The sequence below is a fragment of the Anopheles darlingi genome, chromosome 2 (assembly GCF_943734745.1).
Source record: "Anopheles darlingi chromosome 2, idAnoDarlMG_H_01, whole genome shotgun sequence".
Classification (NCBI taxonomy): Eukaryota; Metazoa; Arthropoda; class Insecta; order Diptera; family Culicidae; genus Anopheles; species Anopheles darlingi.
In genome coordinates, this window is record NC_064874.1 from 72270811 (window position 1) to 72286219 (window position 15409).

The window sequence follows — 15409 nt, forward strand, 5'->3', positions numbered from 1 at the left end:
GAGTAGAAGGAAGAAACCAAATGATGCCAAGAGCGGTAGGAGTCGCGGTATTCGTGAGATTGTTTTAACCGACCACCGCCCTCCAGTCCCAGACCAGCTTTCCAGTTATATCCAGCACAGACGGCTTCGTGTCTGGATCATTTTCTTAAATTGAATCTCATTGCTTTCGACGACGTCTGTGGCAGAGTCAAGTAGAGGAGTAGGCGCTGCCTGTTGTGCTATATTGTTCCCGGATACCCGTTCTTGGCCTGGCCCGTGGTGAAATTGAGGTCTTCTCTTGGGTGGGCTGGTCCGGACCGAAGCCGATGACAGCATTTAGAGTTGCTGACTTGCTGCCTTGATTCTTGAGGTGAGTCACTAAAGAGTGATTTCGGAACGGCCCATCGCTTCTCGCTCTGCGGAGGGTATAAGGACCGACTTTTAACTCGACTGTTGAACATTGAGAACACCTCATCAAACTCCGCTCTCGCTGATGGGCAGAATGCCACAGGGCCAAGCCTTCACTTCACTCGACGAGACCCCCCGAAATGGCCGCTTTGGGCCCATTGTCTGACATTTGCACATTTGCAGCGCTGCTGGCGTGTGCGGAGACAGCACAATCGCGTACTACTAACACTACTACTACTCTGGAGAGGTAATTGCTGTGTGACTGGCGAGGCTTGTCTTGTAGAACCAAAGGGCGGCATCCCTTCCTCCGACCATCGTTCCATTAACTGTTCTTCTGACGAACGGAACCTTCTCGCGACCAACTCTCGTTGTACTGCTCCCCCCGGATGCGGTGCTGCTGCTGCAGATCGGTTGGACTTTCGAAACAAGAGCTTGGGCGGTCGCAACGCCGCGCAACAACAACAACAACAGCGAGCAGAGCTCTTCCGTGCTCTCGATGTACCCAAGGGAGGGGAGAGCGAGAGACACATTGGGACACATTGCGACCGGGGCTATTATGTGTTCCAGGGTCTGCCGGGGGGAAGGAACGACATGCAGACATCAGTCCTCTGGTGCAGCCCATGTCTGCACCAGACTGGGAATGGGCTGCGGGGTTGTCTATCGAGACCAAACCGGGTCTCTCTTGCTGTAAGTAGGAGGGCATGGTTGCGACTAGCTGCTAGCTGCTCGGCTCGTTAGTGTACACTGCTTGTACGGTACTCGACGGTGTAATTAGGTTGGATGACGGTACCGCTCCGTGCCGATGCCGATGCCATGCCAATGGAGAGCGGAATCCGGACGGCGGGAATCGGTCATGGCGAGAATGTCACTCACGATTGACACCTTGCCATGGAATGGAACCAAGGTGGTTGTTTGCCGACTGCCGGCTGCTCTGAGACCATTTCTTTTGCTTTCTATTTTTTTTTTGTTCTGCTTTCCACGCCGAAGTACACCATTTCGATGCCAGAGAAGCTGTCTTCCGCGGTAGATTCGAATTGTTGTTGTTCCAGCCCAGTTCTCGGTGACGTTTGGTCACGATTCCTCGACCGGGTGTTGGGTATTTTTCTCCCAAGTGCCCAAACAATTACCGAAACACCAATGTGTCCATTATCTTGGCATCACCCTCGTCAGGGGTCTCTTCGGTGCGGTACTTGGCATCTGTGGTCTTTGTTTTGCCGAAGAAAGGAAATTAATCTCTTTCGCAATCACCTAACACTGCTTTTCCTGCACTATCTCTCGGTACCACACCATCAGGTGGTTCGTAGCAGAGATCCTGTTCGAGGTTAGCTACACCATAGCATCGACCTCGCCTCGCGCCCGATTGATACTTTATTGCAGTGAAAAGTAAACAACATTTCTGTAAAATTGTATAACTGCAGCAGCCGTACCAGTAGCAAGGTGGTTGGAAAAGCCTACTCAGCCATTGTTAATCTGACGACGTTGTCTTCAGGTGCTACGATCCCATTAGCCTTTGTTGCTGAAATGATGATGCAGCGGATAGTGAGCGAAAGAAAGTCATTCATCGATTAGACGATTAACAGATGTTTAATCAAAATTGAAAACAAACTACATTTTAGTCTCCCTATCGTTGCTGTTCCTAAGCGTACCTAAGCTAAAGGAAAGTAACAGCAGCATGGCCCATTTATGGTCGGTCTAATAATCGCCTTCATGGTGTTGATTGGAACCTCAGGCTCAGCATTGTGTTTAATAAGCAACAGTGATCTTACGGTACCTCTGATTGGCATGTTCGGGCGACGACGTTTGATGTACTCTCGACGATCTGGCGTTGGATGTGGCAGACGGAAACTGAATTGCAAATGATATGTTGTGCGTGTTACAATGAAAATCCCGATGCAAATCCGCCGTCCGCGATCGAGGTGACGCTGTCACGAGTTAGCCTGTCATTACGGACGTTATACTATCCACCAGAAACCCCTGCTTGCCAGACACAGACAGGTTCTGAAGTCATTTGTCGTCTTGTCTGTTTTCTCTCAAGGGGAAAAGGTTCTCCGAGAAGGTTCTCGTTCTCCCAGGCAAAGGCTTATTTGGCGCTAGGTGATTTGTACGAAAGGGAAACAATCTTTACCAACTGAACACCAGATTGACGCGCAAACATGCCTCCCCTGACGCAAAATTTACCTTGTTTAGATTGAGTTAGCGAGCCGTAACGGTATGGCATGGCATGGCATGGGATGAGATGGTTGGAGTGCGATCTATGTGTTTACCTTTACTCCTCACTCGATTGACGATCTTGACGCGGCGGCGGTTAAACTCTGGCAGCCGTGCGTCCTACAAATGACCACTATCACTACTGGCACGGCGCATTGAGCAAAACGAGACATTATACAACGCAAATGTGACGTAGTGTGTGGAATGTACAAATCCTCCCAGGCACCGCGACTGTGTGACCACTAGCCGGCCCTGTCCCTTGTGTATTACATAGTGGCAGTGCTGCTGCTGCTGCTGCAAATGCGCCTAGTGAGCGCACACGCTCCTTGCATAATCCTGTGCCACCTTCCCAGTAGTGGTACACGTCACTCCAATGGCAGGGATTTAGTAGAAACTTCAAACAAGTTACTGAGGAATATGAAGATCTCATGTGGTGTAGCATGCGATCGTCATATTCTTAGTAACTTGCTTGAAGTTTCTACTAAATCCCTTGTTGTTTTTATTTTTATCTCAAAATAGAGAACGTTACTAGAATGACTAGGTCTCCAGCTCCAACCAGCTTATTATACCCGCACCACCGACCAAGTATTTGTGTGAAGACACTTGCGGGTTAAGGTTGTGTTGTGCGTTAGCAGCATAGCGCCATAGCCCCCTGTCGAATGCGAATGGGAAAAAAAGGAAACTTCGCCACCGCCGAACGATCGAACAAAGGAGAGAACCAGCATCGTCATGATCATCATCACCACCATCATCACCGTCGAGGATGCATGGACGATCCACGATGCGGGTTATGTATTCCAGACCGCCGTCCCCCATTCAAAGTGCTGTCCCAGCCGGAGCCCCACGGGATTCAAATATGTGTGCGTCTCTGTGTGGCTGGCTTGGTTTTTGTTTTGTTTCCTTTTCGCTCCGTTCCGTTTTCACGCTCTCTTCTCCGGCTCATCCTCCTCCATGACATCCCTTTTTCGATGGGGTTAAACCATCGAACGGCGGACGACGACGGACGGATACATGCAAGTGGTTTTCGTGGCGTTTCACTGTGGTTTGGACCGTGAATCTGCTGGTGCCTGCTGCTGCTGCTGCTGCTCGTGAATGGTGGTGACAACAACACGCGGGATGGACGGAAAAAATCGTACGAGAAGAGATGACACAAATAATAATAAAATAACAGACCAAAGTGGAAGCTTAAAAGAAACGATCGCTTTTGAAAACCGCCGGCGATCGGCGCTCGGAGTGAGCAGGAGGGGGCGCTGGTGGTTTCTGTTTATGTGGCGTCGTCGCCATCAGTTTTTGGTTACTCCATCCCTCCGATGGTGGTGCATTTGCAGGCTTCTTTCTGTTTTCCCCTTTTCGAGCACATGATGATCACGATCGACAAAACGGAGATCGCGTTGCGTCGTGGGCGAAGCCACGGTGTCACTCCACTGCGCCATCACCGGTTACGGCTCCGTTGTTTTGATGATTCAGGCAGAAAGACGAGTGCATCAAATGCGCGCACCACCCTCTATATACATCGCAATGGAGAAAGAGAGAGAAAAAGAGAAGCCTCAAGTCTTTTACATTGCTTCTTATGCCTGATCACACGCACGAACGCACGCACGCACGCATCGTTTTCGTTTGTTTGTCAGACCGTTTTAAGTTTGACAAACCAGCTTAATTTAATCTCTCTGCGCGAGTGTGTGATTATCTACGAAACGATCGACGTGAACGCACACCACCAGCCACGGTGCGCGAGGTGGTCCGAGGTTGTTACTTTACTTCGGGGTCGGTTGGACACGGTTTGGATGATGTTTTGTTTGCTTCATCTAGCGAATGGCTGCTGGGCACTCCCACCCCCCCTTTCATCAAACACTATACAGTGTGACACACGCACACACAGGGCACGGGGGAGCTGTTGAAGTTGAAGGTTAAAATCGTCAACGAAATCTGGTCATTGACTGTTGTTTGCGTTTCGCTCATTATCGAAGGGGTTTTTGAGCAGAAATGCTCACAGAAAACACATTCAATTGGACACCATTTGGTGGACGACGAAGAAGAACGGTTCACGGACTTGAACGTACATTTGATCAAGAGCATTGGCAGCATGTGTTGACCCACGAATCCTGTGAGCTGGACTTTCATGTCTAGATTGAGATTTAATACGCCAAATTGGAGCACACTGAACTAGTTCAGTGTTCCACATTCAGAATGGTATCAAATGGACGATGAAAAATGGCTGACCAGCAGTCATGATCGTTGATCAGTGCGTGACCGCTACGTCGTCAGGGAAACAATTAAGAACGATGGTGCATCATCCTCTCCACGCAGAACCTTGTCCCTTTGTATCTTTGTACCGGAATCAACGGACTCATACGCTTGAACTCATTAAGCGCCTCGTTACGGCGTTGGTTATCTGAAGAGACGCACGCGCACGACCGCAATACAGATGCACAACGGATGCATTCGGGCTATGCATTCGAGGCTAATTGCATTTTTGCATGGTGGCACTCGGCGTCGATGGCCAACATTCGGTGGCGGTTGGCCACCACCAAAACGCACCGCAGTAATTATGAAGGCGAACAGCGTCAAAAATGGCCCCAACAGTTATGATGAGCAGCTCTCCCCGCCCTTATGAGCGCACCCAACCATCATCGTCATTATCTTACAACGAAAAGACGACCTCGGGGAAGGTTAAAGAAATGTATTTTGTTTTTTGGTTAAAAGAAATGTTTTTCCCCCTTTTCAAACAACAGCAACAGCAGCAAAGGCCACTTTCGTCGGTACAAGCAGCGAGCAACGGGCTGGTGCGATGCGTATGTCCATCGGCCTGGGGTTCAGCTGCCGTTGCCCATTGCTGCTGCTGGTGATACTGAATGGAACACGTAGTGTATCTGCCACTCCATCCAGCACTCCATCCGTCGGTCCGTCCATGCACACATATATATATATACAGATATATGCTCATGCATTGCATGCACATTGTACGTGATTATTACGGGACGATGTTGCCACTTGTTGACGGCCATCAGCGCGCTGCGCTGGTCCAGCCCCGGCGCAGAGCGAAAGACTGGGCGGTTTAGTGGTCATTCGCCTTTTTTAAGCTCGACGCAGGCAGTTGTCATCACGATGCGGTGGTACGCGCAGCGCGTTTCAATTATCAGCGCGGCACCAATATATATATGATGATGGTGGAGACCAGTCCCGAGACCAGGGGCGGTGTACAAACAGCGGACCCCACGGGACCATCGAAAGAAGGGGGCATCCGATCGTGGCGGTGTCGAGTTGGTACCCGTTCAACTCATACCACCAGAGGCAATAAATGCGTGTGCAATGCGTGTGATGCGTATATATGATGTCTGTTTGGCCGTTGTTGACAATGCTCTTCTGATTGCGATCGTGATCTTCATTGATTCTAACTCAACTGCTAAGAAGCTCGCTTTCATTCATTGATAGCAGCATTCGTGTTCGAATACGCATAAGGGTTCTGTTATTTGTGTTTCTTGTTTTCGAACCCGTTAATTGCGACTCGCATAAACGTTATCAGCTGTGAACTTGTGTGGGGGGGCATGCTGGTTAGTGGTTTGTTCCGCCTGGCTGCTCCCTAAAAGGCAAAACACACACTCACACACAATCTGGTTGCATTTTGCGCAGTTTACCAGCCATCGCGCTCGGTTGTTTGTTATTGACCGTTGTTCGCATATCTCCGACTAGCCGATATCGGCTTAACACCCCAAACATCCGACAGTGCGGTGGTTATCAGTATGTGGCCTGCTCCATACACGCAATTAGCAAGCTCTCTTTCGCATCTTCCTGTAAGCTGGTGATAGAGGAAGGGAGAATCATGAGAAGAGAGGCCCCGATACATGCAGCATAATATTCTGCTACGCAAAAGCCAGAGATCGAATCTTCCTGGGACATACGTATATGTTTATGTTTATGCGTCTGTTGTAGAAGAGGAAGCAACGAAAGAAGGAAGTTTCTTATGGCTCGGACTAATGGAAAACACTGCTGTGACCCGCGGCGCACACAGGCTTTACGTTTTCATATAACTTCTTTTCACTCGCAAATCCCATCAGCATAAGTGAACGCAATAGTAAAGTTTCGAGAATGGGTGGTTTCGTTGAAAAGAACCTATCGGCCATTGATGGGCTACTCGGTCGGTGACTATAGAAACGGGTGAGTCTCAAGAAGCAATATTCTAACTTTTTTACTCAACGGCTTCATCGCAGGACGACAAAGAAAGAAGGAGAAGAAGGGACAACCGGTGATCGATCCTCGAGGTTTGTCATGGATTGTATCTCCCGGATTTATTGCCTGCCATCTTTGGTAGCTGCCAACCAACCAAGCAACCAACAGCAACGCACCGAGCGAAACCGAGGTATTTTTGTACGCCAAGTCAGCATCAAGTTACGACGACATCGAGGAGGACACCACCATCATCATGGTTCTACCCTCTATGTGTCAACCCTACAGTCCACGAAGATGGTCTGCTCTCTGTCTCTCGTTCTCGCTCGCGTTCTGATGTGGCGGCGACCTAGAGTGGCTTCTTGCGTCACCACACAACGCATCCTTTACTGTCCAAATCCGGGATGGACGGTTTATGGTTTCCAAATGTTCTTCTCTCCCTGGCAAACCTGCGCTGCTGCCCCGCACCATTCCTCTTTTAGACGCCGCATCGTGGGAACATGACCGGCTTCCTGTGTTTATCCGCGGAGAGATGATGATTCTCGGTCAACTGTGAGAGTGTCGCTTCTTCGTTCCGGGACCATCCTTTGTTTTTTTTTGCGACCGCAACTGGGTGGTATACTGGTTTTCTAAGCAAATGAGATTCCCGTTTCCCGATTCTAGGGCATACTGTCTGGGATGAAAAGTGGCATGAAATTTCTCCAAAAACCCGTGGCAACGCGGCTGGAGATCTTTTTTTATGGTCTCTCCAGTGAGCGGAGCGGAAACGGTTCGTCGGCGCTGCTTTGCTTGCAGATCTTCACCGTCCGATCGCCGGGTCATCGAAGATGTGTTCTGGAAATGTGCTGAGGTTCTCTGCTAACTGCCGCAAGACGGTGTCGGTGTCTTCTGTTTCTTTGCGTGTCTTTTGAGTGGAGGTCTCTTCCCTTGGAGTGATTTTAAGGTGCGCCCGTTGCTGTTGTTGTGCGTTGGACACGACGTGACGTGTTTGGTAAGATTATCCGTCCATTGCTTGTCCATTCATTGGTCGGACAAGACTTCGTAGCTTCTAGAAGAAACAGAAAGAATTTACTGACTGCGAGATTGTGTTGGTTTGGAGGAGGAGTGTTTATGTTCCAGGGCCAAGGATTTGGCTGCGTGTGCGTGTTACGTTCAACTCACCACCAACTCGTTGTTGTCTCTGTTCTTTCTCTTCGGCTCATCCTTCTCGTATCTCCGTCGTCACGGGTTGATTGCTTTCCATCATCACCGGTTCATACCAAGGCCCAATAATTTGGCATTCCTCCTGCTTCGTCAAACTAACGACAGCTTACGGCGGAAGGCTTTCGGTCTGCTTTTCTTTGCTGCGCACCATCGCAAGCTGCTTAATCCCTTCCAACTTCTCGTGATCATAAAACGATAGAACTGTCCAACTCCATTTTAAGATTTCTCCACTCACTGCGGTTTTATTGATGTCGCAGTGACGCAAAGAAAGCCTCTTCCAGCGCTCACACTCACACCTGCGGACGCCTTTCTTAGGCGATGGGAAAGAGGTAATCTTACCGCGGTGCGCTCGGATCGGCGCAGAAAGAACAACGTCGTCAATACGTCGGCCTCTCCTGGCCTCACTGCTGAATGGTTGAAGCACAAACAGCCGAAATTGCGTCGTCGTCGTCGTTGATGTAAACTGAGAACCCGTCGCTGCTGTTATTGCGCCGTGGTGGTAAGGTGTAAACAGGAGTTTCAAGTTTGAGTTTCTTTCACCGGTTAGGGCGTTTTGAATGACTCTCCGACTAACCTTAGGCAGACGGATTCGTATTCACTTTGCCGTAGAAACGCATTCTTATGGCCATCACGAACACAAACTTGTAGAGATAGGGTAGCACATAAATGGAATGGAACAGGCCATTTCTGCTGATCAACTTCACCACATGACGTAGATCGAGATAACATTTTTTTGGAAAACATTTTAAAAGGATTATCTAGTTGCGGTAATAACATTATCAACAACTGTTAACCAATTGTTTCTTTTTATAAAGTCTCGGTGTTAAGTATTCTTATATTGATGTAGATTTATCATACAGTAAACGAAATCATCGGTATTAATTTAATCTCCAGATATTATGTTAAATCATTGGCATTTGTACAATTATGCCTGAATTATGCGCATAACTGAAAGATTACATTTAACAATTACTTTTACTATCTCCTAAATTGGTCACATATATGGAGAATGAATCATTCCGCACTCTGTAACATTGCAGCAAGTGGCTTGTTATGTGTTTCGCCGCATTTCATCATTTACGTCATTTTTATTACTTTGTAGGTTTATGTGCTTCATTAAAAAGAAGGTCTCGGCGCTAGTAAGGATATTAAAGAACATCACAAATATAGCCTCATCATCTTGTGATGATGACGATCGCGCTGCCATCTCAGAAGCGCACCATGACATGGCCGTTGCATATACTTTTCAATGCTATGCTCGAACTTCCCTCTCCTTTCGCTGGCGCGCATGATGCGCCTATGCTGCCGTTCCTGCCTTCCAACTACGCCAACACACAGAAGCGATGCGCTTTTCCAGGGCACCAACTAAACCCAAGCTGCATCTGGCGGTTGTGCTGCGGCAGGAAATTGTGGTAATCGAACGCAACGAATGCATTAGTCAGTTGCGCGGTAGCTTGCATCAAGATCCACGGGATGCACTCGCTACGTTCCCGGTGTTCAGGAGCAGGCTGAGCAGCATTTATGTATCCCCGATATTCCCTCAAAGAGACGATACCAAAATACATCGGCCGCGCTCGCAGAGAGAATTACTTTGCAACATTGGAACAACATAAGGCTGCGCTGTTGATGCACTCTCGAATCTTTGCATTTACCGTTTCACCACTTTCTTGTAATCGGAGCAATAGAAGTCGTCGTCGTCGTCGTCGTCGTCTCCATCCCGAACTAGAAACCTCTCTAAACACCAACCCTTGCGGTAAAAGAGGCCGGCGGTGCAACGCAGGGATACGCGAGCGCGAGCGAGCGCAAATCGATGCCATTAATCTTGTCGCCAAAGCCGGTCGTTACTGGCCATCGCAGGGAGCCGCTGATTGAGTAAAGGGAGTGGTGGTGGTTACCACAGTCCGTGGGCGAAATTGTGCTGCTTCCGATTCCATGGTTCAAACCGGGCCACCGATAATTGATCGCGATGCAACCCGCTATCGAGCGGTTTGGTTGGCTGGATGGCTGGTTAGTATGTGGCGTCGCTAGTGCCCGCAATGTCGTCGTGGGGTTTCTGGATAATGTTTCAACCAACTAAATCATACAGATTCTTTTTCCCTTGTTTTTTTTTTTTTCGAACCGATTGCCCCAGCTCCCTGGTTCCACTATCAATTGGAAACGGGTTACATCCGGTGATTGGCCGTTAGGGGAACGAGTTTTATGAATAATGAATAATTGTGCGCCCGCAGCACTTCGGGGTTGGGTTGCGGCTGCAATGAAATTAGACGCTGCACCAGAGTGCATCGACTAGTGCGCACAGTGTGCCCGCAATGACTACGAGGAACAGCCGCCTGTTAAAATATGGTTTAGAGACAGTGGAGTCAATGTGTGCGCCATGATCAGGTTTGTATTGCCACAATTTAATGAACCAGCATCAATATCTTGGGAGCGTTTGTTTGTTGTCTTTCACGTTTTCTATTGGCTTCATTGATCACTTTTTGCTATCGCGGCAGTGGAATTTCAATCTTCTTCCACAAGAGTTATGCTGGAAAGATAAAAGGAGGGCGAGCGCATCGCTGTACACGGTGGTGTCCGATGTTAATTCAGTTCAATCAATTTATTTTGATAAAAGAATACAACAAACAAACCATTTAACGTCTATTAGTGTGCTCCCGCGTACAACGTGTTCGCATAAACGATGCTAACTGCTAACGTACTCAGCGTAATTAGGACAGCGACAACGACAGAGCGAAGCTATCCATGGGATAAAAGTAGATGCCTTGAGGGACACACTGTAGCAATAAAGGGAAAAAAACGGACCCCAGTGCATAACTGTACTCATTTTCACGCATAGTCTAACGAAGACGCTAATAGCGTCGACCCCTTCTGTTGCTCTCTTAGATGAGAATTCAATTATGTTTTCTTAGAAACTACACTGCTTTGTACGAATTACAAGCATAAAACTAATACGAGCGATGAATGAACGGGATATAAAGTGGAATACGTGATTATTGCTTCAATCTAATCCACATAAAGAACGTAGCCATGCCATAAGCAGAATCTTGTAACTCTTCCATGCACAAAAAAGGATTGAAATCTTTTGTTCACATGCAATATTCTTAGTTTCTCACTTCAAACTCAACACAAACCAACTACACACAATATCTGGATACAACTCACAAACGCTGGAGTGTCCGTTGGACTTTAAGTGATCCGTTTTCTAAGCTGGCCTCTTGGATCGCATTTTCAGCGGCAACTTGCCATGCACATCCAGTGATCCTTCGTCGAACAGATAGAAGCACCGCTGCACGAATGAGGTAAACGCAAACTTCTCTTTGGGCGCTAATTTGGAGGCTCGCATCATTTGCGCCAGCAGCTCACCGCACGTTGCCTCCAAGTCCGGTACCGTGGCCGGTGGCTTCGTCGTTCTTGCTTTCTTCACCGGTGGTATTGTTCCTGTTGGCTGAGTTTCATCCGTGTACATGTATGACCCGTCAAGAAGCACCGGGCACCGTTTCTCTCCAGCCGTTTGTGAAAAGTTCGTTTCAGGGATCGTGCTTGTGTTGGACGAGGATGAACTGGTGCGCTCAAACAGCGAAGATGGTGTGACATTGGTATAACCCAGTCCGTCGTTCTCCTAAAATGAAATCATACAGCGAAGCACGGGCACAAATTTACAAATTGCACTTTGAGGAACCGCCACCAAAGGACACTTATTCGGGAATCGACTTGCATTACACACCTCTTCTTCATAGTTAATGTCGTACTTTAAGCGCTGTGTCATGTCTTGCGTTGCCAGGTGGAAAGGTTGTAGAAGTGGCCACATGTCCGTCATGCTTGCACAAATAGAACTTCCTGTGTCACTGGCCATAATAAAACTGACTTCCAAGTATGGGGGTTTGCTTTTGGCCCAATGGCACTCTGAACTTGGCAGACCAGAATTCTAGGAGCTTCACTGTCGATCACACCCGATCGAGCGCACGACTTACCCGAATACGCTGCAGCTAATTAGCTAACGCGTAGTTTGGACGGAGCCACACATCTGCAGCTTTCGTGGAAGGGCCCAATTGTGGCTATTGATTTGGCGAAATCAATTATAGCAACCATTGCCTCTATTCAATAGCTCGCTAGCGCACATTTGCTTTATGTTGCTTTTATGTTGCTTTTATGTGTGTGTGTGTGTGTGTGTGTGTGTGTGTGTGTTATGTGTTGTATGTTGTTCGATATGTTTTGCAAGTGGTGTTCACACTTCTTGACTCGCTTTTCGCCGCTTCGTGTTTTTTTTTTTGGTGTTCGCACCCGGAAACCTTTACCCGTTTGACACTGCGCCGCACCCCCCGCCGTTGTGGTTGAGTTGTGATTCGCACAAACATCTCTCACACCCAGCCACAGGACAGCCAGGCGGCGTGACTTTCACCGCCAACGATTCAGGCGACGAACGACTTTCGTAATGCGACGGAAATGAAATTTATTTAAATGTATTTACAATACAGTGCGCGTTTCGTAAGCACACAGATTTCGGCGGCTGCGGCACCGTAACCTCAGTTTCTCGGATGCTCACGGTTGTGTCGAGATTGAATTTCTTTTAACCCATGCCGCACCACCAGCGTGTTGCAATATGCACTTCCCAGCCGCTGTTGTGTGTTGCACGAGACGGCGCACACCAACGATCCGGGCGGCTATTCTCCAGCTGTCCGAGACCGGTAATGGATGGTGTAGCAGCTGCTGCCGAGGTGGAGGGCGGGGGACCCGCCGCTTGGCAGTGCATTTACCGCGAATGTCTGTTTGGTCGGAACGGGTGATTTCGCAGAACACAACATTGTTTCCACTCCCGCAGCGTGACCGAGTGATGGACGGCGTAGGTGGTCCAACTGGAACGGCTCAGAAGGGTCGGGGAAGGTTTGGGATGAAGTGCAGTGCTTATGCGAGGAGGGATGATGGCAATGGCGATTTGCATGGTCAGGGAACGAACACTAGAACGGGAAAACGGGAGGAAATGAGCTCGAAGAAGGTGGAATGAAGAAGTAAATTAAATAAGAACCCGAGCGCAATGATAGATCAAGCTAACGGCGGGGACGGTTTATCGCTGATCTTAACATCCCGGTCCCGATGTATCCCGTGCACTCTTCTCGGCGATCTAGATCAGCGGTGGAGTTGGTAGAGATGTGATGATGCCAAGGTGTAGGCTAAAGTTGGCTGGGGATTGTACAATCACGGTGTGCGCTTACTCGCTATTTCACGAATAAGTGCTAACGATAGTCTAGACTCTAGATGATACTTGGGCTGTGGATTGGTAATGCACGGGTGCCCATAAATGGTGGGGTCTGTAATTAACATAAATCATTGTAAGGCAATTTCAACTTCGTAGTCATGGCGCCCACTGGGGTAGAGTTCAATGATTTCGCACCGTCTGCTATGTTTCTTTGAAAACTTCCGCTAAATTAATGTCTGTTGGAACAAACATTTTATTTCAATTTGACAGTCAAATTTTAGGATCGCCAAAGAGGGTTTTGCGGCGTTAAATAATTTCCATTTTGTTATTCTTCACTGGATTTTGTGTTCAGACGTTCCAGTGCTTCATGAAGATTATTTTCGGTAAATTCTGTAAAACTTTAACGACTGGCCAAATCGATGAGGCACAGAATGCGATATCGAGATGATGATGATCGCAGAACACACTCTCATGACTCGAATCATTGTGACCCCCTTTCGAAGACGTTGCATCTAGCGCAGTTACGATGGTCCAGTAACACGATTTAGTGTCCAAATTTTCCTCTGTTTCTCAACTTCGCTAGCCTCCATCCGCTGAATCAGCTGACGATCGCGCCGGTAATGAACGCAATACGATCCAAAGAAAGAGCCGCGTCAGCTGCAACAAAACTCTATTAAACACCGAGCTGGCTGGCTGGCTGGCGTAAGCGGTTTAGCTGTTTTCGCGCATGACAATATGCTTACCGCTCACCGTGCGGAGGACATACACGGAAGAGGGAGGTGGGTGCCTCTGACGTCGGTATCGTCACCTTGAGGCGGTGTATCTACACCGTTTAACGCTCGTGGGACGCGCAGGTAGAGGCCTCAGAAGGGGGGCGAACGTTGAGACACCAGGAAAAACGTGAGATCTCCGTCCGATCGACCCTCCCCACCCGGGCTCAATGGCGCTCGACTTAACGATGTAACCAGGTCCCAGGTCATCAGCCAGTTCCATTTCCGCTGTTTGCTTTTTGGCACAAGACGCGCCTCGAGACGCGCTCGAAGGTGATTTTCATGCGGAAACGAATATCGAATCAACGGAACAGGAGAAATCCAAAAATGGTGATGATCCGTAGTCTGTTGTGTTTGTTGCACAGGATGGTCACAAGGATTAGTCTTTCAAAACTCATCATTCTTCTATCTTTATAAATTTAATAAACACTTAATTGTCAATACAATGTTGCTGACTGTCGATCATTGGCAGCTCGTCATTGGCGAACCACTTCTTTTTCATCCGCCTGTGACGCAAAATGACTTCTCTCGGCACCGCTGCTTCAACGCAGCACCGCATCATCTTTCTGCTCTTGTTATCTTTGGCAAACGATTGCAACCATCGTGCCATTTGCTTTCATTTAAAAAGAAGTCAGAAAGGTTAAACTGATAAGCATGGGGAGTAGCATGGGGTTTCGATTGTGCAGACGGGGCCTCGCTCACATGCACACACACAAACACACACGCACACTGTGCGAGCCAGATAGACCATGGCCACCGTATCGAGAGAGGGGGGGTGGGGTGTCCTTGCTGTACGCGATTCCATCCGCGACACCCGCACCCGAATGTGCGTGAATGTTTCCGATATATTAATACGTCCCTGTAGCATACTTAGCATACTTGGCAGACGCTTTACGGTAGTTGCGAAGGTTGCACGAGCACGAACAACCCAAAAAAGGCGTCAACCATAAGCCCGCGCGTGTGCCGTAAATGGCACACCGTATTGATTGATTGTGTTAATTTGCTTCTTCATATGTCGTGCTGACGATGCTGATACCCTCTCTGTTTACTATCTTTACATTTTAGCAACATCTGGACAGTGCATCGTATTTCACCACCGGCGCTCGGGCATCCACTGACGACAACAGAGTGACGCGTGACGGCTGCATGCACAGTAGGCGGTATCCGGTACGTTTTCGGGGTTCAAGCGTTTATTTGTGCCAACGACTACGACGACGACAACGACGAAGAGCCAGTTTGTCATCCATTTCTCCGGCAATCGGCGCGGTGTCTCGCGCTGCTAATGGACCGATCGTGGCTTCCTGGGAAGGGAAGAACGGCGCTGTGGCTCTCTATCATCGCTTGGCGTTTATTGAACTCACACCGCCCTTCCCGTACCAGCGGCGGCTCGCCTTCCTGGTCGCGGCGAGTACAGTCGCGCGAGTTCGGTAAAGTGAAAGAGCCGTTTCGCCCTAGTTGCAGCTTTCTAGCGATTGCAGCTCATTTC

At 48.7% G+C, this 15409-nt stretch overlaps 1 protein-coding gene and 1 long non-coding RNA gene across 2 annotated transcripts in view; one reads left to right on the forward strand and one right to left on the reverse strand.

Annotated features, from left to right (window-relative positions):
• Nucleotides 1–15093, forward strand: part of LOC125960156 (uncharacterized) — a 53404-nt gene extending 38311 nt beyond the window's left edge. The window contains exon 3 of the long non-coding RNA XR_007469819.1: nucleotides 14989–15093. This is a non-coding gene — a long non-coding RNA (uncharacterized LOC125960156). The remainder of the gene's footprint in view (nucleotides 1–14988) is intronic.
• LOC125960154 (uncharacterized) lies at nucleotides 10562–11794 on the reverse strand. The gene is made up of 2 exons (XM_049693374.1): nucleotides 11684–11794; nucleotides 10562–11578 (listed from the first exon to the last, which is right to left on the reverse strand). Exons 1-2 carry the CDS (start codon nucleotides 11774–11776, stop codon nucleotides 11162–11164), a joined length of 510 nt encoding a protein of 169 aa, XP_049549331.1. The 5' UTR covers nucleotides 11777–11794; the 3' UTR covers nucleotides 10562–11161.
• Nucleotides 15094–15409: the final 316 nt, after the last annotated feature.

What these genes read in the sequence shown, in the direction of transcription:
- LOC125960154 (XM_049693374.1), bottom strand. Translation starts at nt 11,776, where the DNA reads ATGACGGACATGTGGCCACTTCTACAACCTTTCCACCTGGCAACGCAA. An exon ending in ACATTAACTATGAAGAAGAG is followed by an intron (nt 11,579 to 11,683) that starts GTGTGTAATGCA and finishes ATTTCATTTTAG; the next exon opens with GAGAACGACGGACTGGGTTA.